Source organism: Haplochromis burtoni, unplaced genomic scaffold, assembly GCF_018398535.1.
Source record: "Haplochromis burtoni strain Fernald_Lab_line unplaced genomic scaffold, NCSU_Asbu1 Contig_90, whole genome shotgun sequence".
In the NCBI taxonomy this organism is placed as follows: domain Eukaryota; kingdom Metazoa; phylum Chordata; class Actinopteri; order Cichliformes; family Cichlidae; genus Haplochromis; species Haplochromis burtoni.
In genome coordinates this window covers 816375-838143 of record NW_024582451.1, presented here as the reverse complement: position 1 = coordinate 838143, position 21769 = coordinate 816375, and the positions used below count along the sequence as shown (strand labels likewise).

Sequence of the window (21769 nt, the reverse complement as noted above, 5' to 3'; positions counted from 1 at the left end):
TTGAATTTTGTAAACGTAACAACCACCCAATTTCATTTTTTTGAGTGTAGGGTTTATTTCAAACCCTATGATAAAGGTAAAGTGAGAAAAGCAGACAATAAGGGTATATCCTAACATGAAACAACTAGTTAGAGGTGTGAATAGACAACTAGCAAACATTTCTATGCATCCTAAGTTAACCCTTGTATGGTGTTCGGGTCTGTGAGACCCGTTTTCAGTTTTTCTCAAAAGAAAAATTAAACAATTAATTATTTTTTCAACCTGAAATTCATTGGCTTTGGCTTATTTTCTGTGAAGAACATAAATCCGAACTAATTTTCAATGACCTCATACTGTACCTCCCCCCACGCATTTACATTACATACAAGGTGTTCGGGTCCACTGGACCCAGGTCTAATAAAAGTGTTGAAAGTGTAGGTCCTGTGTTCCCACACTCTGTCTTCCTCCTTTCTGGTGCTGCTGATAGTGTTTTCTTCCCCTCCTGCTCCCGCACAAAGTTGCAACATTGTTGAAAATTCAACTATCAACACCGTCTGCTCTGACATTCCCACACATTTTACCCTCTTTCTTGAGGGATCCAAATTTTATTTTCTCATACCCTGTCCCACCTGCAAATTAGGGGCATAATACTATAAATAAGACTTTGCCAGTGTGGTTCTTTATCACAACTGATCAAGATGGCAAAAGATTATCTGCTGCGAGGGCCATCCAATTGATTTTGGAAGAGAGAGGGGCTTCGGATGATGATGTTGACAAAGAGGTTTCAGAATATTTCACATTTCTGAAAATTCAGAGTCTGACAGTGACTTTGAAGAAGAGGATGAGGTTGAGCACCATTTAGTAACAAAACAAAGACGAGTACCCCATCTGCAGCCAGCTCCAGGACCAGAACAAGCCCACCAGACAGCAAGTGAAGAAATATGGATGTCAATAACTGGTGAAATTGAATGGTCTTCTTGCCCAAGAAATGAGCCACCCTGCAGAGCTGTTACTGTGATAAGCCAGGGCCAACACGGCTGACAGTTACTCATGTGCAGGACATCAAGTCTTCATTTGAGCTTTTCATCCCAGATTCCATCCAGAAAATTATTCTGGATTGCAGTAATCTAGAAGGAAGGTGTGTTTTTGGAGAGAGGTGGAAGGAGATGGACCAAATTCATCTAAGAACCCCAAAGGCCTACTTTGGGGTTCTTATCCTTGCAGGAGTTTTCAGGTCCAAAGGGGAATCCACAGAATCCCTGTGGGATGCAGAAACCGGCAAGAACCTTTCCGTGCATCAATGTCTCTGGAAAACTTCCACAAAATTTCCAGGATTATCCGTTTTGATAACCGAGACGACAGACCAGCTCGACTTGATTATAACTGATTTATTTTTTTATAACATTTTATAAAAAAACAAAAAAACAAAAAAAAACACGAGAAGCACATTAATTCATAAATGTGATCTAACAAAGGTAAAGGGAAACAATTAACCATGTTTGCTGTTCATATGGCTTGTAATTGGGATGAAGTAAACATCTGTTGAGTAATTTAACATAAAATTGTTTGATAGTGTTAATTTGGAAAGCCAAAACTCTAGCGGGTCCACCAGACCCATGAACACTGGCTGAGTAACAAAAATATGAACACCACACAAGGGTTAAAGAAAAAACAAGCACAATCTTTGACTTTGACTAACTTTATTGTTTTAATGTGAATCCAGGGAAGGCCTATATTGGGTTTCTTTCCACATCAGCAGTGCTTTACTTTGGGCAGCCTTTTGTGTCCAGTTCTTTCATGACCTTTTGGAGGGCGTCATGGCTTGCACAGGCGCAACCAGCAACCAGTGAGGCGAACTCTTCAAAGTCCACACGTTTATCATCATTGTGGTCGACACACTGGAAGAGCTCATCTTCACTTTTTCCCTGCAAAGGTGAAACAAACATTTAATAACTTGGAAAGTGAAACAAGTGCAAAGTTTTTTTGTTGTGCAAAAATAACTTTGCACTTTTTTTCACAACAAAAAAAGTGCAAAGTTTAATAATAATTTTGTTTTTTAATTAGTTATTTTAAAAAAAAATTATCTCTTGGTTCATGCTTTTAGTCAGGCTGTTATGATACATTTGCAAACTCAATAGATTTGTAGGGCTAGATTTTAATGCTAAACTACGCCTTAAACATTTACATTGCACTTTAAAAGTGTCTGGATGTCACCAAAGTTATTGTGATCATTTGCAGTTAATTAGTACAATGTTTTCCCTTACCTGAGAAAGTAAGGGTAGTTCATTCTTCACTAATTTTAGAAATTGTTCTTTGGTCAGTTTATTGTCATCTCCTTGGTAGGACATGTAGGCACTGAACATTGCAGCCAATGCCATTTCCAGTCTTGTTGGGTCTGACATGTTTGCAGTGCTGTACAAGAATCTGGACAAGAAATAAAATGGATCATAAAATATTATTTGGCATGCATCGGCAGAGGGACAGAAATGTAGATAGACTGTACTTACAATAATTCTTTACTTTTTAAAAATGTGATTCTTAACTAAAAGTTTTACATACATGTCAAACGGAAGAGCAGCTTCACTGAAGCAAATACCTTAAAACAAAATACATGCAGTCAGAGTAGAACCAAAAACCAGCCAGTTTAACATAATTACAGATGAATCTTCAACCACAAGAAACAAAATTTGTCTAGTTTCTATCTAAACAATCAAAAAGTCACAGAAGAATCTGCTCCTACCTGGATTCAGCAGAGTCAATAGAGCGAAGAGAAAACCACCTCCACGAGGTTCAAAAGGGTGTTCGTGACACTCCCATTGTCTGTTTCCTGATTAGCAACTTTGTTTGCATTTTTTTAAAAATATGTAACCGCTTCCATCCTGGAGGCCCTCGCATACAGGCAAATTCAAGAGGCCACCTTATACTGCAATCACTAAAATAGGTATAGCTTTCTTATACTTGATTTCTGTTGCAGGACTGGTAGCTTCAGTTTCAGAACTGGTTTACTTATAGTGTGCCTACTTATTTTAGTATGGTTGATTTTCCTTTTTGCCATTTTGACCAGGTGTGGGTAATAATGGTCTTTCTTTGTTGCAGTTATAATTTTTCCCCTGGCCTAGTGTTGATGAGCATACTTGCACAGTTCAATAAAAGATCTGACGAAAGACAAAAAGAAACACTTTCTGATTGCTAGCGACAGCTTGAAGTAAAGCGGCAGTTTTGTAATGAAACACATTGACCGAGTCAAACACAGCTGAGGCATGCATATCTCATGTTCATTGTTCAAACAGGAATTTTAATATGAGGAAGTAGTCTACACACCCAACAGAGAGCTGGTTAGGTCATTATTGAACACACCTGTCAGGAAACTTTCCACCTGTGGAGGAAACACTGAGACATGTGAATAGCTATGGCAGTCTTTTTGAAGAACAATCCAGTTTTTGCTTATTGCATTTGTTAGATTTGTATTGTTGGATTGTCATTTATTCCACAATAGTTATTGGAACTGTATAGACAAGCAGGGGCCACAGGATTCGGGGCAGGATGGAATGCTGGTAGATCCAGGCTTTAAATCTTCAAGGCAGGCCGGACTTATCCACCTTAATGAGCCACGCTCCCAGCTCCTCATTTGCCTTCTGAATGGCATTAGAGTCTTTCAGGCTGGAGTCGAAGAGTTTCCCCAAGCTCTTGACTGGTTGTTCCGTTATGGATGGAATAATGGTTCCTGAGAGCTTGCCCTTCTTCAGTACCATATATCTTGACTTGGAAGGTTTAAAACTCATCCTTGCCCATAAGATGAGTTTCTCAAGTCCTTGCAAGATCCGCCTACACCCTGGGACTGATGATGTTGTAATGGTGAGGTCATCCATATAGGCTCTGATAGGGGGCTGACGAACACCTGACCTTGTTAGCGGCCCTCTGCACTCCACCTCAGCAGCCTTTACCACCATGTTCATTGCAAGGGCAAAGAGCGTAACTGAGATGGTACAGCCTGTTATTATACCTTTCCCGAGGCGGTGCCAGCATGAAGTAACTGCCCCAGAAGTGACCCTAAGCCTGAAATTGGCGCAATAGTCCAGAATCAGGTCCTTGATCTTATTGTTTCATGGCTGGATAAACATATCTATATCTGTTTTAGTCTAAGTGCCTTTTGTTTAGATGAACTGCTGGACTTCCAGACCAGCAGGTTTAGGGAGGTCGATTATGGGGTCACATTCTGAACTTGAAAAAAAAGTGATTTCTGATGTTTGTCCTTTTAAATTTATTTTTATGTACTATATCTTTGCTTACGTTAGTAAATAGCCTCTGGTCAACAGGAGTTATGAAAGAGTTTGTATATAAAACACAAAAAGTAGCTGCTTTCCCGAGTATATTTATGACTTTGTGTTGTTTTACCTACTCTGTGTCTGCATTGCCGTCAGCATATATCTTTATTTATATTATCATTGTAGAACTGTTAAATTTGTTGCAATTTCTGCTATTCTCTTGGCCTGATCGCTCCTGAAAAATACATTTTTATAAGTCAGTGAGAGTTTTTGCCCTGATCAATAAAAGATATATAAAACTCCCTTTGCCAAAAGCTGGTTGCAGCTTCTATCTTATGATATGATTGTTTTTTTCTGGCTCAAACTGACATCATCCACGAGAGATGTGTTCGACAGAGTCTAGGCCAACGACTCCTTTACAACATTTTAAATCCCGGAAATCAGTTTTAAACCGACAAATACTGTTTTTTCCCCATTACGTTCTTGAGTTATTAAGGAATGGGTTCCTGGATTTACAGCGATTTTCCCTGTGTTCCGCATCAGCTGAGGGCATCCGGTGCAGGATGGGAAACGTAGGGGGAGGGATGCCTGCGTGAGGAATAAAGCCACAGGCATCTTTTAGTAGTAGCTATTCGGCGTGGATGTACTCGTAAATTAAGAACAAATTCAGATTTTTTTTCCCAGAAAGCGTTTTGTTTTTATGCCTAAAAGCAGCACAAGGTGCTTATTATCAGTCGGTAATTAACGCGCGTAAAAATGTCCAAATTAAACATCTAATAGAAAAAAATAATATTAATATCCAAAACGCTTCTATATTCGAGACATATTTTCGGCATATTTCGCGTTCTTAATATGTGTTACATGGCCATCGGCCTGGACACACCACAATCTATTTCCAGATGATGAAAACAGGGGGAAGCTATGCTCTTAAAATGGCAGAGATGGATTTAAAAACAGCCACATCAGCGATGGAAGCCTTGGTTCGCGCCACCGTAAGTGTATATCTGTGACATTGTGCTGTTAGTTGATATACGCTGAATATAACGTGGAGTATGAATTTGTATTTATTTATTTCTTTTAAATAAAGAGTAGCTATCATGTTTTATCATGTTTTAAAGGGAAAAAGCGAATTATCGGCGGAGTGTCTCTATCACATGGGCCCAATCCGTGTGCTATCTGTTTCTGAACCTCAATTAAAGTCCACTGAAATAAAATAAAACTAAAACATATTTTTCTTATCATCTTTAGCCAATTAAATATTGATCTTCTTCGATTTTTGCTTTACCGACATTAATGAGCTATAGTCGGTAGCCTACATATCGGACTTGAGCTTAACCTCAATTCAAATGTGGCAATTATAATGTCATTAAAAAAATAATAGCATGGGTGCAGACCCAAATGACACGTTTCTTTTTTCGGCACTCTGGATGCTCGTTTCCATGGAGACGAGATGCAGGACTCGGGGCTGCTGCTGAGACAAATAAAAAAAACGTGTATCGATGCATCTGGGAGCATCAAGCATTGCAGGGTTAAAACCTAGAGGTAATTTTTAGACACGGCTCCAACAGAGCGTGGTGGAGTGGTCTTAGAGGTGCACACAGAGCACGTTCAGCAGTCAAAGGCAGTCACGTGCGTTATCTTTTCCGTCGCCATAGCCCGCTTCCTCCAGAGCCCATCGTACCTGCGCTAGGAGGTCGTTGTAATCGCTCAAACCCCTCCCCTCTTTGCACTACACAGACACTGCTCTGATCCTGGAAATGCTGTCATGGCGCCTAGATTCCAGGTGAAGGTAAGGATGCGCTGCTTGTTTTTCCCCGCCGGCCTCAGCAGCAGCAGCAGTGCGGACTGTGCATGTGAGATGGAGGTAGAGAGCCACAGTTTGTAGCTGTGCGCTCAGCCTGCAGGAATCGGAGGTGCTTGAAAATGCGATAGGCTAAGCTGCTAGAGGATGAGAAAAAGATAGGCCAGAGTTGACATTGGAGAAAATGACTGAGGTGGACTGAGGGAGGAAGGAGGTTATTAGCATTAATCCAGTTTCATACTTCAGTGCAGGTCGTCGCTATCCGCCAGTTCTCTCCGTGTAATTCTAATTTGACTAAGGTGGTGCTATCTGCAAATTGGGTAGATGGTGCGCTATCAGCCAGTATCTGCACAGATTTTTTCATCCGGCTATATTGTATGAATGTAGACCTTTCCTTTTTATATTCCCTTCATAATATTCCAATTGTTCTGCATCCCTATGCATGATCTTTGTGTCTAAATAGCCCTGATGGTGGCATCATATCACATCACAGTGACACAATCCCCTATGCAGCACTGTCAGTCTGTTTGCTTTGTCCTGGTTTTGAAGTTAACTCATAATGTCTGTGATGCCCTGCAACCAGTTTGGTAGTAGGTTCTGTGTCAAGGGCATCCACAAAGCAAAAAAAAAAAAAAAGGGGGGGGGGGGTCCTCATGACTGGGAAAAGGACAACAAATAAAATATATTATTATTCTTAACATCACTGGACATAAAATCTGTGTATTTTTCACACAGACCAGGATGTAATGTGAGTGGAATTAATCTTTTATCAGATCAGAGTGACTGCAGTGGTAAAGTCACAGGTTTATGCAATAGTCAGTGTCCTTTTCTGTCAGATCCATGTCCTTGAGCAGAGCACGCGTTAAGTGCTCCAGAGGTGCGAGTTTTGATTCGCCATCCAGGTCTGTTTGCTGTAGTTTCACAAAGCGAAGGTGCTGCATTGGCAGTAATGTATAGAAAAAGACAAATGCATTATCAAACCTGATTTTGCGTGCTAATATATTACACATTACTACACATTTTTACGAAATTTCTTAGAAACAAGTGTGTTATAGAATTTCTGAGTCATAAAGAAATGTGGCTACTGGCTCATGGTCACATGCATGGCTGTGATTTAAGAGATGGGTGGTTGAATAATTAATGCCTCATCTTAATCCATATTTAACAAGATTGGCACCCTGTGTCGCCTGTGTGGCACATCTTTTTCACATTGCCAAGTATTTCTCAGGGTATCTGCTGTGAAGCTGTTTCCCCTCAGTTGTACATCTGCAAGTCGGACTGGTCTAAAACTTGAATGCTGTTCTGGTACTGGGTAAAAATGTATAGAAGTAAGAATCAAAGCTCTTAAGTATAAAACGACATTTGGCTGAGTCATAGTCTTAATTTTGCATCTTTATGCTATAATTGGATAGTTTTAGATTTTAATCAATTCCATTGGCATTCATGTTTGAGAGCTTTTTATGCTGCCGGCAAATTTTAGTTCCATTTATTCAAGTTAAAGTTTTTTTTGTGCACAGTCAGGTGTCTGTGTGCTGCGTTCCTAAACACAATCATCTTCAGGATGTCTGGATACTCAGCCTGTTTTTCTCTACAGCACCATGTGCAGATAGTCATCCTTTGCTTGTTTGCTTCCAACAGTCTAACATGAAGAGCCTGGAGCATGAGTTGCATTGCCCCGTGTGTAAGGAAATAGTTAAACAGCCTGTGGTCCTGCCATGCCTGCACAGCGTCTGTCTCTTGTGTGCCTCCGAGGTCTTGGTAGCAAATGGATACCCGCCTCCAGAGCTTCCACCAGAACCCAACTCACCAGCCTCCACACCCAACACCCGTTCACCTCGTCAGGCACGCAGGCCCACACCTAAAAATGAACAACGGCCCATCGACCGCGTGCTGCGTTCAGGTTTGTAGTACCTCTCTCCATTTATAACCTAAACTAAAAGAAATGGCAACCATGATTTTCCTTAATTTTCTTTGTTTATAACTGGTTTTACTTTTTTGTTTAAGGTCCACACCCCCCTTCACCATCCATGCCACGGTCTCCCGGTTATGGGACGTACCCAGGTAGACGCCGTAAGGAAGGTCCACCCTTGGTGATGATGTTCCCCTGTATCCCCTGCGGCAGAGATGTTGAGCTGGGAGAGAAAGGCCTTACTGACTGTCTGCGCAACCTCACCTTGGAGCGTATAGTGGAGAGGTAAGTATAGACTCAATCTGCAAACAGAAGATTGGGAGCTGTGGCTCAGGTGGTCGAGCAGGCCATCTCAAGGTCAATGGATCGATCCCCAGCTCCTTCAGATGAATGAATATTAGAAAAATGATCGTGTATGTGACTGAGCGAATGAGACTTGTAGTAAAGAGTGCTTTCTGTGTTTAACTTGAGCAGAAAGATGCTATTTGAGTACAGATTCATGACAAAAACTGTTAGATAACCCTACAGATTGCTGATGTCCTTCAGTGCTCATGATGTTTATGGACAAACGTAAATAAGGAGAGGAGTTAGACCTGAAAAGCAGAAGGTATGGGAACAGGTCCAAAACTTATTGTCAGTATTCAGCAGCTGAACCAGCACTGAGCGTGCACTGCAACATGCTGTAGCTACCCTGGCTGACCGCATGTTTCCACAGCTTTCCATTCATCACCTGCTCATTACCATTTGTCTCAAGCACACCCATGGGCTCAAATCACTCTTTGGTATAAACATTTGTGTTCCTTTAATGAGAATTTATTTCATGTCCAAATATTCAACTCATTAATCCTTTATTTGCTTGGTTGCCAGGTCCCACTTCATTAAAAAAAAAAAAAAAAAAAAAAAAAAAGGTGGAACAAGCTCAATAACGTGAGGCTAAATCAGTCTGTCTTCTCTTTCTCGCTTACCTTTCTCAGGTACAGACACACGGTGAGTCTGGGCAGTGTGGCTGTGATGTGCCAATTCTGTAAGCCGCCTCAAACTCTGGAAGCCACCAAGGGCTGTGCTGACTGCAGGTCTAATTTCTGCAATGAGTGTTTCAAACTCTATCACCCATGGGGAACGCCACGGGCGCAGCATGAGCACATCCAGCCTACACTCAACTTCAGACCAAAGGTACTGAAACACTGACACACGCATACTGTTCATCCACATCTGCTTGTGCTAAAATAAAGCATAAGTGATAGCAGACATGAAGTCTTTTGTTACACTTTTCAACAAGACATGCTTTGCTGAGGGTTCATAAGTATTAATTGTATATGTTGTTAAATAAGTGGTAAACCGAGTGTAGTTATATTGCACTGCATTATATAGAAAGTGTGATTGCCATGCGAGGCACAGTTCAAGTTGCATAAAGGACAGTAATTGCGCATTACTGTAAGACTGCATGGATGGAACAGTTATGGTTTCTTTCCATGTGCAAAATATGGATTTCTGACCCACAACACAAAGAAGAAAATACAGAGACCCCTTTACATTTACTTTACTTTGGTTTTTTAGAGCCCTCCACTGGCTCTTTGCTGCTTAGCAAAAGGCAAATCAATAAATTACCCAGGCATAGTCACACTTGTGTGCTACATTCCTGTTTTCTTCTACTCAGTAAAATGTGCCTCAGATTAAATTGTTCTCATCTGTTTTGCCTGTCTCGCTCAGGTGCTGACTTGTCCAGAACACGACCAGGAGAAGCTGCAGTTCTATTGTCGGTCATGTCAGCGGCTGCTCTGCCCCCTCTGCAAACTGCGCCGCATTCACACCGGACATAAAATCCTCCCAGTGGCCCAGGCGTACCAAGCGCTGAAGGTTTGACTCACAATCTGACATCTATCTCTGTCCCGCACAGTGAAAGGTTTACTAGAGGCAGGAATACACACAAAGAATGTAGTAGTGAAGCCAGCATATATGTGAATAGTGTGAAACCCTCCATTTCACACATTTCACAGTTTAAAATAATATATTATAGTAGTCAAAGACTGCTTCACTGCTTCCTCTGACAAACAAACTGAAATCAGCTGATTGTAGCACAAGTGCAAATGCAACCGATAAACAGGATCGATCGGCAGGCAGACTAACAATTCCAAGGAATTGGACTAGAGAACCGGTTCTTGATTCCTGTCCCTATCTATCCTTCCATCTTCTTTCACTTGTCTGGAACACCTCACCCAGGTGCCATCTGACAAGGTCAGATAAACAACCTCAACTAGCTCCTTTTTATTTGGAGAAGTAGCGACTCTGCTCCAAGTCTTTCATGCAAGACTGCAGAGATGAGATTCTGAGCTATCATGGAGGAATTGTTGCGCCACTTAGACTTAGTCCAGATCTCTAAAATAGTTTTGCACTTCACTAACATTTGAAATACAACCACCAAATGCAATGAAGGTAAAGATAAAAATGATGCAGTGTTGTTTAAAAAGCTACAGTAATGCAGCTTTAACTGTTAGACAAGCATAGTGTGCAAGATAATGCAGATGTGTGGCTGTGTGAAACTGATAATCCGTGTGCATTTGTTGTTTCTGTGTCGCTTATTTGGTGTTAATTTGACAGGAGAAGATTACAAAGGAGATGAACTACATTCTGTCCAACCAGGACACAGTTTTGGCTCAGATTACCCAGCTGGAGAGTTCCATCACACAGACTGAGGTGATTAATACTTCTGGCCCACAAAATCTCCCTGAACATGGGATTAAAATCAGTCAGCAGCTACTGCAAGTATTTGTTCAGCTTGGCTGTTTAGGATTGGATACTATGCAACTGCTGCATGTTTCATGCATGAGCCAACCTGTTTGACTCTTTTACAGTAAACCTGTTACCTACTATAGCTGGCATCCCTAATCATATCATTACAAACCTATATAACTCCAAAAATGTGTTTTTTCTCAAAGTGTTTTATGTTATTTGGACCCTTTTTAAGAATGTACCAGCAGAAGCCTGGTGTTAGTTCTCCAAACTTGTCTTTGTGCTTTTTCCTCACCAGGTAAACAGCGTGTCGGCCAGAGAGCAGCTGGCTCAGAGCATCAGGGATTTGACGGCCGCTCTCGCCGAGCGTCACGCTTCGCTCACCCAGGCTCTGGAGGGGGCACGGCAGAAACGAGGCGAGGCACTGGCTGCTCAAGTGGCGGAGAGACGTGGCTTGTTGGAGCACGCTGGGCTCATGGCGTTCACGCAGGAACTGTTGAAAGAAACAGATCAGCCCTGTTTTGTGCAGGCTTCTCGCCAGACTCATAACAGGTTTCCTTTTTGTTAACGTTAAGTAATCGCTCTCTGATTTGATAGAATAGATCTTAGATTAAATGGTAAATGGCCTGCATTTGTATAGCGCTTTTCTAGTCCCTAAGGACCCCAAAGCGCTTCACACTACATTCAGTCATTCACCCATTCACACACACATTCACACACTGGCGATGGCAAGCTACATTGTAGCCACAGCTGCCCTGGGGCGCACTGACATATGACAGATTACATGCATACATGACAGATTAGCGCCTTCTTTCTTTTTTTGAGGGGAGATCTTCAGAGGCTTCTCTTCCTGCATTCTTCTCTGCTTTGTTTGGCTTCAGGGTAGAAGAAGCAGGCTTAGAATGTATAGGAATCATAACTTCATTGGTTCCAATATAGGATTCATGTTTTATAATTGACTTGGTTTTCAGCTGATCATCTTCCCAAATAAAGAAACAGCATAAGCAGTGTTGTCAGTAAATCCAAAGAATAGCACAAAATGTGTGTATTGTCAACATTTCCAGTACCATATTTTTATTCTTGGAGTTGCTTTGCATGAGTCTTATTTATATAATAATAAGCCCCTTTGTTATTTTTTTTCTGTAACAAGCTGTTTTACCTCCCTTGCACCTTTGGGCCTACATTCTTATGACTGGCTGCCTATTTTATTACATTTACTGGGACTATTTGTGCATACCCTTAACTCATTATCTGAAAGTTCAGTTTATTGTTGCATCTGTTATTGTAAAAGTAAATATCCATCAGAGAGGAGGCAGGGAACACCCTGGCTAGGTTCAAATGTAAATATGTGAAAGGAAATAAAGAAAGCCCCACATACAGCACAGTATCTGGAAATAAAAACTGAAGGGATGTCACTAATGTGCTGCTTATGTTTTTTATTATAATAGAAATATAGATTAAAAGCAGTCTTATCTTTTATTTATTAATTTATTTTCTTTTTCATACATCCTTTAAAACTGAGTCTTCCTCACTGTCCCTACTAAAAGCCTTTGATTCCTCTGATGCCGCTCTCCCTGTTTTCACTGCACTAGGCTGAGTAAAGCAATTGAGAATCTGCAACATTTCACACTAGCGGCCGATCCATCATTCAGACACTTCCAGCTGGACGTCTCCAAAGAACTTAAACTCCTGACAGAGTTGAACTTCATCCAGGGTGAGAAGGGTTCTAGTTGAAGGTTAAAAAAAAGATACGAATGAAATAGCGTAAGAGCAAGTTTTCTATTAACTTTCTAATTAAACATTCACTGTCTAAATAATTTCATACCAACTACATGCGAGTGGGTTATAGAATTATTATTAATACATATTGTTTAATACATTATGTTATTGCCATAGTGCCCTTGGCTCCAGTGATCGATACCCAGCGTAGTCTGGCCTACGACCAGCTGTTCTTGTGCTGGCGACTGCCCCTGGAGTCTTCACCATCCTGGCACTTTTCTGTAGAGTATCGCCGTCGTGGTGTAGTACCAGGAGGAGCGTCCAGAGGTGGGATCAGAGGAGGACTGGCTGCTGCACGCTGGGGCTGGCAGCGAATGGACGAAGTGAGTGGAAGCAGCGCTGTGATTGACAGGTTGGAAATGGACAGCGTGTACGTGCTGCGGGTGAGAGGCTGCAACAAGGCGGGCTACGGAGAGTACAGTGAGGAGGTGTACCTGCACACCCCGCCTGCACCAGGTGAGGGTACACACCGAGCTTCTTAGTTGTCCTTATTAACAACTGAACAGGAACACTTTGTCACAGTGTAAACACACCCAAACAACATGGCTGTTTGGGGGAAAAAAAACAAACCAGAAACATGTCGAACTAGTTTGACGTGAGGTTGTTTACATGCATGTCACAGATTGTCCTGGGAAAGCAACCACACCTTGAAACTGGACTACAACCAGTTTTATACCATATATATTTTTGGGAGTCAATGTTTTATTTATGAGATCTTATCTGCCGACTCAACATTTACCCCAATTAATAATCATGACTATGACACCAAGCAATTGCATCCCAGTTTAAAGTGCAGTGACTTTCAGGCATTGCTTCAAAAAGGTTCAGATGGTTTCCTGCATAAAGTTTTTTGAATTTTCTGCACAGGCGGCCTCTGTAAGCACTGTGACTTTGTCAGAATTATCACCTTATGATTGTATCTCTCTTTCACCAAGCTAACTGATAATAAACACTGTTGTGTAAAAGTATTCGCCCCATCTGTCTTAGTTTTCTTCATATGTCACACTTACATGTTTCAGATCATCAAACTAATTTTAGTATTAGACGAAGATAATGCAAAAACAAAAAGCACGTTTTTGTATGATGATTTAAAGTTCTTAAATGATGATTTCAATTCTTAGCAAGGGGGGGGAGAAGCTATCCAAGCCTACACGGCCATGTGTGAACAAATAATTGCCCCCTAAACCTAGTCATTGGTTGTGATGGCAGCAAGAACTGCAATCCAGCTTTTGCAATACCTGCCAGTGAGTGATTCTCCCAGTCAGTCCGGCTCTGGAGGACTTTTGTTTTAATTCTGCCAAACTGGAGGGTTTTGCGTGTCACACTACCACAACCATATTTGACTGTTGCACAGAGTGCTTTTATGTTAGTTTTATCTTGGATGTTATGAGCAGCAAACCTTCAAAACCTTCTAAAAGGTTCAACTTTAATCTCAGTCATCAGTCCACTGAATATTTTCTCAAAAGTCTTTGGGATTATCAGTATGTTTTTTGGCTTTTTTTTTTTTTGCCTGGCCACCCCTGGTTAAAGAGTGGAGGAGGACTTTGTGGTTTGTTGATGGCCCAAAGTCTTAGAAATGGCCTTGGTAACCCTTTCAAGACTGAGAGATGTCACTCATTTTGTTTCATCTTTTTCTTTAGATTGTGGCATAATGTGTTGCTTTTTCAGATCTTTTAGCTTACTTCACTATCAGACAGCTTCTTTTAAAGTGATTCTTGATTCAACAGGTCTAGCAGTAGTCGGGCCTGGGTGTGACATGTTAAATTAAATTCATCTGTCCAAAAAAAATGTTGTTAATCACAGTTAATTAAGGATTTAACAAGGGAGATAATTACTTTTTCCATACAGGTCCAGGTAATTTTTTCCACTTTAATTAATGAAATCACTATTTAAAAACAGCATTTTGTATTTACTCTGGTAATATTTTTCTAATATTAGAATTCAATTGATGATCTGAAACATTAAATTTGGGATAAATATGCATGAAACTAAGAAATCAGGAAGGTGGAAAATACTTCAACAGTACAATCACAGCACTGTACGGAAACTGTAAATTTGTTAGACAAGAGTCACATTTTAAGTCACTTGAAAAGCCATAATGTGATAAAAATTTGCTTGTTATGTACATTCCACGAGTAGTTTAATTTACCTGACCTGCGATCAGATTCCCTTGAACACCTTTAGGTTAGACTCTTATGCAGAGCTGGTTTAAAGGAGCAGTCCAACCTGATTTTAGTCCCAGCTCCCAACATGGAAGAATCGTCAGGAGACTCTTAGCACACCTTAATGAACTGCATGTGTTTTAGTATCATTCACATCTTGCAGGGTTAACAATGTGCACTGTACAAACCATAATCCTCAAAAGTATGAAAATATTAATACCTGAAACAAAAGCAACTGCAGAAAATAAATAAACAAGAAAAACGGTGTAAACACGCACCCCACTTTTCTTGGTGAAAGCTTTATTACTTGGACTTTATTTTCTGATTTATTTTGTCTGTTTCTCTCGCCATGCAGGCACGTTGCTTGTAACAGAAACACAGAAACTGGCACCAACATTAACTTAGCTCACAGTAACTGTGCATGCTGGAGGTAAAACTGTAAGAAAACATACCCAGAGTAAACACCCAGTAAACAGTTCTTGGCTCACAACGTCTTTTGTTGCAGGCATTTTGTGCCTAAGGTGTTTTTTTTTTTTTTTAAACTTGCGTAGCTAAATACAGCAGGCATCTCTGTTACTCTTCCAAATACATTTGCTGTACCTCAAGACCCCAAGGTCTTTAGACAGTATCAAATATGTTATAATTACTATGAAAGGAGATATGAATTCGGATGGTTTATCCCTCCGTTGAGTGTAAAATGCATCATACACACTTGACACGTTCACCACATCGCACCCATTTTTTGTTTTTTCATTTAAAATGAAAGCATTGGAATGCTTGCTGTGGTGAAATGCTTAAAAATCCATTCTCTTTTCTTTTCTGTCATTCCAATTTTTCCTTTCTCACTTATTTCCACTTCTCTCTCTCTCTCTTCACTTTTGAATCATCTTCACTTTCTTACTCTTTATTTCCTCATCTTTCTCTCATGTATTATTTCCATTTCACAGCTTTCTACTTGTCATCCTCAACTGTGCTACTTCCACGCTGCCAAACTACGTGCCTCCTACAGAACGTAAGAAGTGCACTCATACGTATCCTCTCACCAAATCTCTGTACCCCATACCACTAAATTATTTGGTCTTTTCCCTGTTTCTCTTTACGGTCATCCCACACATCCTCTGTTCTTCCACCCCTGCTTAGACACCCACTCATCCCTCCGCCTCCCACTTTAGCTCCTGTAACGAGATCTGTCTGAGTGCTGATGAGGTTTGCGGTTTGTTAAGACCTGAGGCTTAACAACATGGATCTGATTCAGATCTAGGGCTTTTTAACCATTGATTTGAGTGATTGTTGAATTCCTCGTGTCCTTGTTGGCTGTTGTTTCCTTCCTGCTATTGCATATCTTCCCACTGTACTTCCTGTGGAAATACTGCACTTAACGCTGCCAAAGCTTCTGTATTTTACTTCCTGAGTCATCAGTGCATTGTGTGGACCAGTGTCCTTTTCTCTTCCAGTGCTGGTGGAAGGAGGTGCATGCCTACTCTGTGGTCCTCTCCCTCTTGGCTCTCCTCTCAGCTGCTTCTTATTCTCCTCACTGTTTTTCTCTTTGCCGTTTTCTGATTGTAAATCTGTCTGTCACCTCCTGTCACTTCTAAAGCCCCCATGTGTCATCTCTGTATGCACCTGTCCCTTTGTTTTCTCAATTTTCCCTCTTTCTTGCCTCCATTCTCTTCTTCTCTCCCCTCCCTCTGCTGTGTCCTCTGTCACACTCTCTCCTCTCAGTGCTTAACTTCTACCTGGACTCTCGCTGGGGTCTCCACGCCGACCGCCTGGTGGTCAGCAAAGAGCAGCGTTGTGCCCGCAGCGTTCCTGGTCTCTCTCTGCTGCAGGCTGCCGACCACGCCCTAACTTCCTGTCACCTGACTTCTGACCTACTTGTAGGGGATGTAGCCATTACACAAGGACGGCACTACTGGGCATGCTCAGTGGAGCCTGGGTCTTACCTTGTGAAGGCAAGTGAATTCATGTGCACACATTTCAACAATCATTGGTTATTATTAATCTTTGCCTTTTTTTCCGCAAAGTGTCTCTGTTCTGTCTTCCTCCCCTCAGCCCCCCACCGCCCCCCCACTGTTGACAAAGTGCTTGCTCATAGGGTTTAATCTGATTGTTGGGGTTTTCTGTTTTCTCCATATTATTGCAGGATCTATACTTATAATATAAAGTGCCTTAAGTCCTTGTGATTTGGCACCATTTAAATAAAACTGAATTGAACTGAGCATTTCATGAAAACGTACTGCCAGGTCAATATTCCCATTACTGTGTGTAGAGTATAGTATAGACTTTTTTTTTAAAAAAACTAAATATTCCAGATTAAAAATGCTTTAATCTTCTTTAAAAAAAGTACCAAATTTGAGCACTGCTTAAGGCCACAGGTCATCAGATTAAGAAAGACTAATAAAAACAAATGTGGTCGGTGAAACTCAAGGAAAATAAAACTTTTGTGTTTTTATGTTTATGTTTTTGTGTCATGACTGCAAACTACCTTTTAACAGTTTCTATTTTAGTTTGAAGAAGAGCACTAGAACAGACAAATGGCCTCTTTGTCCAAACAATCTCAAAGTACAACAGAGGTCCGAGATGTACGGCTTTAAGGGTATTAAAAAAATCATAAAATCTAAATTTAAAATGTCCTCAGAGTTGGTGTGAGGAAGGTTCAATGGGAATGATATGTTAATGAAGTTAAAGTGTGATTCCATCATATTTAGTACAATGTAAGATCAGCCTTCTGTCATTTCATTCAACCAAAATGAAATGATTGAATGAAATGACAGTGTGTGTAAATGTGTGTGAATTTAAACACACTGTCTGCCGCTTTCCTTTTTAAAATGAGCCCTAATCCACTTATAATAGTGACACGAACCCAGAGAACACATAAACCCACCACGCGGACTACAAGCAGTTTGTTCTCATTTCCGTGCCTCACCCTTGCTCCCTTTTCCAATTTATTTACCTCTCATTAGTAGATGGGGATCTGCCTTGTCTAGGAGCCGCAGCCAATCCCCTCTGAGGCTTTCCCCAAAGTGCAGCCTCAATTCATGCTTACGCCATCTGCTGTTATCTATTAGAAATGCTGTCGAATCTAAATGAGGAAATGGTTCCAACTTGTGAAATAACCCAAACTATACTGAAACTAATATACCTAATAACTGTAATTCTCTTTTTCTCCATGGCTCTATTTAAAGGTAATATAAACTCCAGAGTTTTAACTACATCATTTATTTTCTCAATGCAGATTCCAGCTGCCATAGATTGAGAGGCAGACAACCCTTCACACCTATGGACAAATTAGAATAGCCAATTAACTTAACTTACTTGGGACGACGTCTGAGTACCAGAAAGGCCCCAGCCAATATCAAAAAGGGTGACATATCAAATATGTCACCCTTATTTACCCCAATAAGGGCGACATACAACAGCTTCCCATGTATTCTTAATGATGGGTTTTGATACCTCGTATATATTAATAAAGATATTGTCTGATGAGCATTAGAATAGTTTCCAGGTTTTTAAATCAAGGGTAGCTGCTCAGTTCAGAAAAGAGCTTCAATGGTTACTCCTATTGTTTTAAGAAAAAGGCTAATCCATTCTTTAAAATGCATCCAATTAATTAAAATAAGGACAAAATTGGATAACTTAAATGAAGTTTGCTATAAAAATAAGTTCTTTATCAATTACACAATGGTTGTTTCTCTTTCCTTTTTGGAACAGGTGGGAGTGGGCCTGGAGTCCAAACTGCAGGAGTGGTTTCACCTTCCACAAGACATGGCCAGTCCCCGGTGAGCAAAGAAAATATGACAGCTCCAGATCCAGCCTAATAGATTTTAACTCCAGCAGTGATGATCATGCAAATTACGATTTACTACAATATTAATGCTTATTTATGTGTGTTTAGGATCCACTCTTCAAATAGGATTACAGATTAGGTTTAATTTAGTATAAACAAAATCTTAGGTGTGCAAAAAGTAGGAGGCTCTAAATACTTGACTCCCTGCCAACATTTGTCACACATGCTGTGACTGCGACGCCACAAAAACTAGTTTAAAGAAAGAAAGACGGTGGTCAGAAAAGAACTTAAGAGCTCGCTCTGTCTCTCTGCAGCTACGACCCAGACAGCGGCCATGACAGCGGCGCAGAGGATGCCCTGGATTCTGCGCCGCCCTTCTGCTTTCTGACTATGGGGATGGGTAAAATCTACCTGCCGCAGCACAGCTACCACCATCAACAGCGGGACACCAACAGCAACGGCCATTCATCGCCCGCTGGCCTCACTTACCCGCTGCCGCCCCGGCTCGGTGTGTGCCTTGACTTTGAGAAAGGGCGCGTCACGTTCTACGATGCCCATTCCTTGCGGCCTCTTTGGGAAGGCCACGTGGATTGCACCGGCCCCGTGTGCCCCGCTTTCTGTTTCATTGGTGGAGGGGCCCTACAGCTTCAAGAGCTGGTAGCCAATCGCAACGCAGATCAGACTCCGGTCAGACGGGTGACCATCCAGCCGCGAGTTTCCAATTTAAATAATGGCTGATCTGAAGTTGGTAATCGGGAATGTATTTGGTTAATTTGTGAAGTATTTACAAAGCTAGAGCGAAAAGTTAGACATCTCAGCGACTTTGGTTTGTATTTAATTTTCTTCTACAAGAAAATGTTTCTATAGCAACAAATATGCAATGTAATTATGTTTCTTACATTTTTGTTACATGCAGTTTTGCAAGAGTTACTGCTTAAGTAGTGTCTGGACTATCCAGCACCTGATATGTAATTATATCTTTGATGCTTGCACTTGTAGCCAGGCTATACTGCATACATTTATAATGCTAATGTATACATAGCTTCACACAGTGTCGTCTTTCATGTAGAAGCTTTTATTCTGTCATTTCGTGTCCTTAATGGTTCTCTTTTGTTTCAGAGATATGAACATTATGTGAATACAAAAGAGCTTTTATTGCATCTATAACTAAATCTGTGTTTAACCACAGCTAATGCTAGTCATTCAGCCATTATGATCCCAACCAAAGTGATTGTTTTTCTGGGATGTAAATGTGGTAAATTAGAGGTAGAGAGGAACAATGAGGCAATACTGTAATTAGAGGCTCCAATTATACCTCTGCTGCACAGCTAATCACTAGTTTCCACACTTCTGTTTGTGCATCGCTGTTTTGGATTTCAAATAGTCTGATGTTTGTCTGTGTGTGTGCGTGAGTGTATGTGTGTGTGCATTTGGGTGTTTAATTCCCTGTTTTCACGGGGGCGTGTGGCTTGACTGATAACGGCACCGACTGGCAGATAGTGAAAACTTGTTTTCTCGCACACAATACTTTGGATTTTTTTCCCCCAACCTTGCTTGATTGTAAGTTAATGAGCAGCGCTTCTCATGAAAAGAAACAGAAGATTAACGTGTAAACTTCGTCTGCTGACAGAATGTTTGCAAAAGAAAAATGGATTAAGGAAGGAAACACTGAATAAATTCAAATTGTTTAAATTATTACAGACTCACCTTCTGTTTCATTGTGTTGCCGTGGTTGTTAGAATTCAATCAGCGTTTCAGACTGTTCTTAATCGGCGTCTTTACTGTGCCTCGGCAGTGAAACGTTGGCGCCGTTTCAGCGCTAGGGGGCAGCAGTACTCCGTCTCTGAGCAATGCAGTTTTATTTATATAGCGCCAAATCACAACAACAGTTGCCTCAAGGTGCTTTATATTGTAGAAACCTAGGGAAGAACCAGGCTTTGGGAGGGACGGCCATCTGTATGACCAGTTGGGGTGAGGGGCACAGAACTCTTTCAGAGTTTTTTCTACTCTTGGATCTACATGAAGTGTTTCTAAAATGACCACTTGTGTGATGGTGAGTTTGAAGGTTGTCTGTCTCAAGTTGCCCTGCAACACACTGGCGACTTCTCCAAGGTGTACAACCTCTCACTCTCACCCTACTACACCTGAGCTAGGCAACAGCCTCCCACGAACCTGAATTGAATAAGTGGAAGAAGATGGATGGATCTGTATGATGTCAAAAAATGGGGATAATCTCTTTAAAATGGTCATCTTGGACGCATTTCTCTGTCTGAACACGGCACCCCACCCACATGGTGTTCAAGCTCTCCATTTTTGAAGGGCAACCAATCAGAGGAAAGTTGGCATAAAGACAGAGTAGCAGTTTGTTTCAGACTGAGTCTCGGTTTAAGACGGATCGTTTAGAAGTGTAAGTCATGCGAAGCTACTTTAATAAAGGCAAGGATTTAAATATGAATTTTAAAATGAACATGTTTAAAATTCACAGCTTACCACATTAGCATACTTGTGGCATATATCTACATGTGGTTGTTTAGCATAATACAAATTATTCATCTATTTGTTAAGGGGCCAAATTGATGCCAACTCACATTCAATGTACACAAGTGGCCTGAAAATCTTGAAACACAAATGCACATGGGAGGACACAACCAGAGAGCAGCCTTTGGACTTTAAACCATTACACCTCTAATGATTTGCTACACTTTGGCCACTGATAGCTGTGGCATTAAATCATTCACTTAACAGCACACAAACCTTTACACGTTGGCTGATCTAACTCATAAAGTCTAACCGGATCACTCATGCCAAGTTCCCGAACTCCACAGAAAAAGCATCATTGCCAAACGATCTCTTGGAATTATGTGCTGTAAAGGATGTGTAGGATCGACCAGTAAATCAAACTTTACTGTTTACACAAATGCAATAAAAAGTTAACTTATAACAGACATTCTGTACGTGCCCTTTAGACCCAGGCTGCTGCTAACATAGTGACTAAGACAGGAGTTTACTCTGATAAAGCAAAAAAAGACCTCACCTGTTGGTTGAAACAGACTGGTGACTTGGTAGATATTTGCAAATGTTTAGATGTTTGCCCTTTCCTCATAACAAATAATATGCTTATGGTTTTTTTTCCATGTTTCGAAAATAACATCCCTGCTCATGAGATTCTTTTGGTCAGTGAAACAATCGGGGTGAGAGCAATGAATAGAGATGACCATCTGCTTTCGATAGATGTATTAACACCTCACATGTGCAGGCACTTAGCATTCCTTATGTAAATGTAATGTAAATCACTGCCGTTTACCTTTTATGAGCTTCAATATGAAAATCCACATATGTGTTTAATTGGACCCACAT

At 40.9% G+C, this 21769-nt stretch overlaps 1 protein-coding gene and 1 long non-coding RNA gene across 6 annotated transcripts; one reads left to right on the top strand and one right to left on the bottom strand.

Moving 5' to 3' along the window:
• Nucleotides 1–1662: 1662 nt before the first annotated feature.
• LOC102304669 lies at nucleotides 1663–4558 on the bottom strand. Its single transcript, XR_316117.3, has 4 exons — nucleotides 2720–4558; nucleotides 2539–2575; nucleotides 2244–2403; nucleotides 1663–1904 (listed from the first exon to the last, which is right to left on the bottom strand). It is a non-coding gene; the product is annotated as an uncharacterized LOC102304669 (long non-coding RNA).
• A 202-nt stretch (nucleotides 4559–4760) lies between these two features.
• Nucleotides 4761–20108, top strand: trim46b (tripartite motif containing 46b). 5 transcript variants are annotated; one of them, XM_005927604.3, is made up of 12 exons: nucleotides 4761–5236; nucleotides 7684–7945; nucleotides 8050–8239; nucleotides 8929–9127; nucleotides 9665–9811; nucleotides 10553–10648; nucleotides 10983–11236; nucleotides 12277–12398; nucleotides 12581–12919; nucleotides 16348–16577; nucleotides 18337–18404; nucleotides 18727–20108. In XM_005927604.3, exons 1-12 carry the CDS (start codon nucleotides 5144–5146, stop codon nucleotides 19148–19150), a joined length of 2424 nt encoding a protein of 807 aa, XP_005927666.1. In that variant the 5' UTR covers nucleotides 4761–5143; the 3' UTR covers nucleotides 19151–20108. The 5 variants fall into 5 exon arrangements, 4 of the variants coding, with proteins under 4 accessions (XP_005927666.1, XP_005927668.1, XP_014190747.2 ...); XM_005927606.3 differs by lacking the exon at nucleotides 4761–5236 and adding an exon at nucleotides 5671–6033; XR_006054597.1 differs by lacking the exons at nucleotides 4761–5236; nucleotides 18727–20108 and adding an exon at nucleotides 15573–15637 and having other exon boundaries at nucleotides 6724–7945.
• The last annotated feature ends 1661 nt before the right edge of the window (nucleotides 20109–21769 follow it).

Coding starts and splice junctions, on each gene's coding strand:
- trim46b (XM_042222655.1), top strand. CDS start 7,489: ATGTTTGAGAGCTTTTTATGCTGCCGGCAAATTTTAGTTCCATTTATT. Junction 7,946..8,049: donor CGACCGCGTGCTGCGTTCAG/GTTTGTAGTACC, acceptor TTTTTGTTTAAG/GTCCACACCCCCCTTCACCA. Junction 11,237..12,276: donor TCTCGCCAGACTCATAACAG/GTTTCCTTTTTG, acceptor TCACTGCACTAG/GCTGAGTAAAGCAATTGAGA.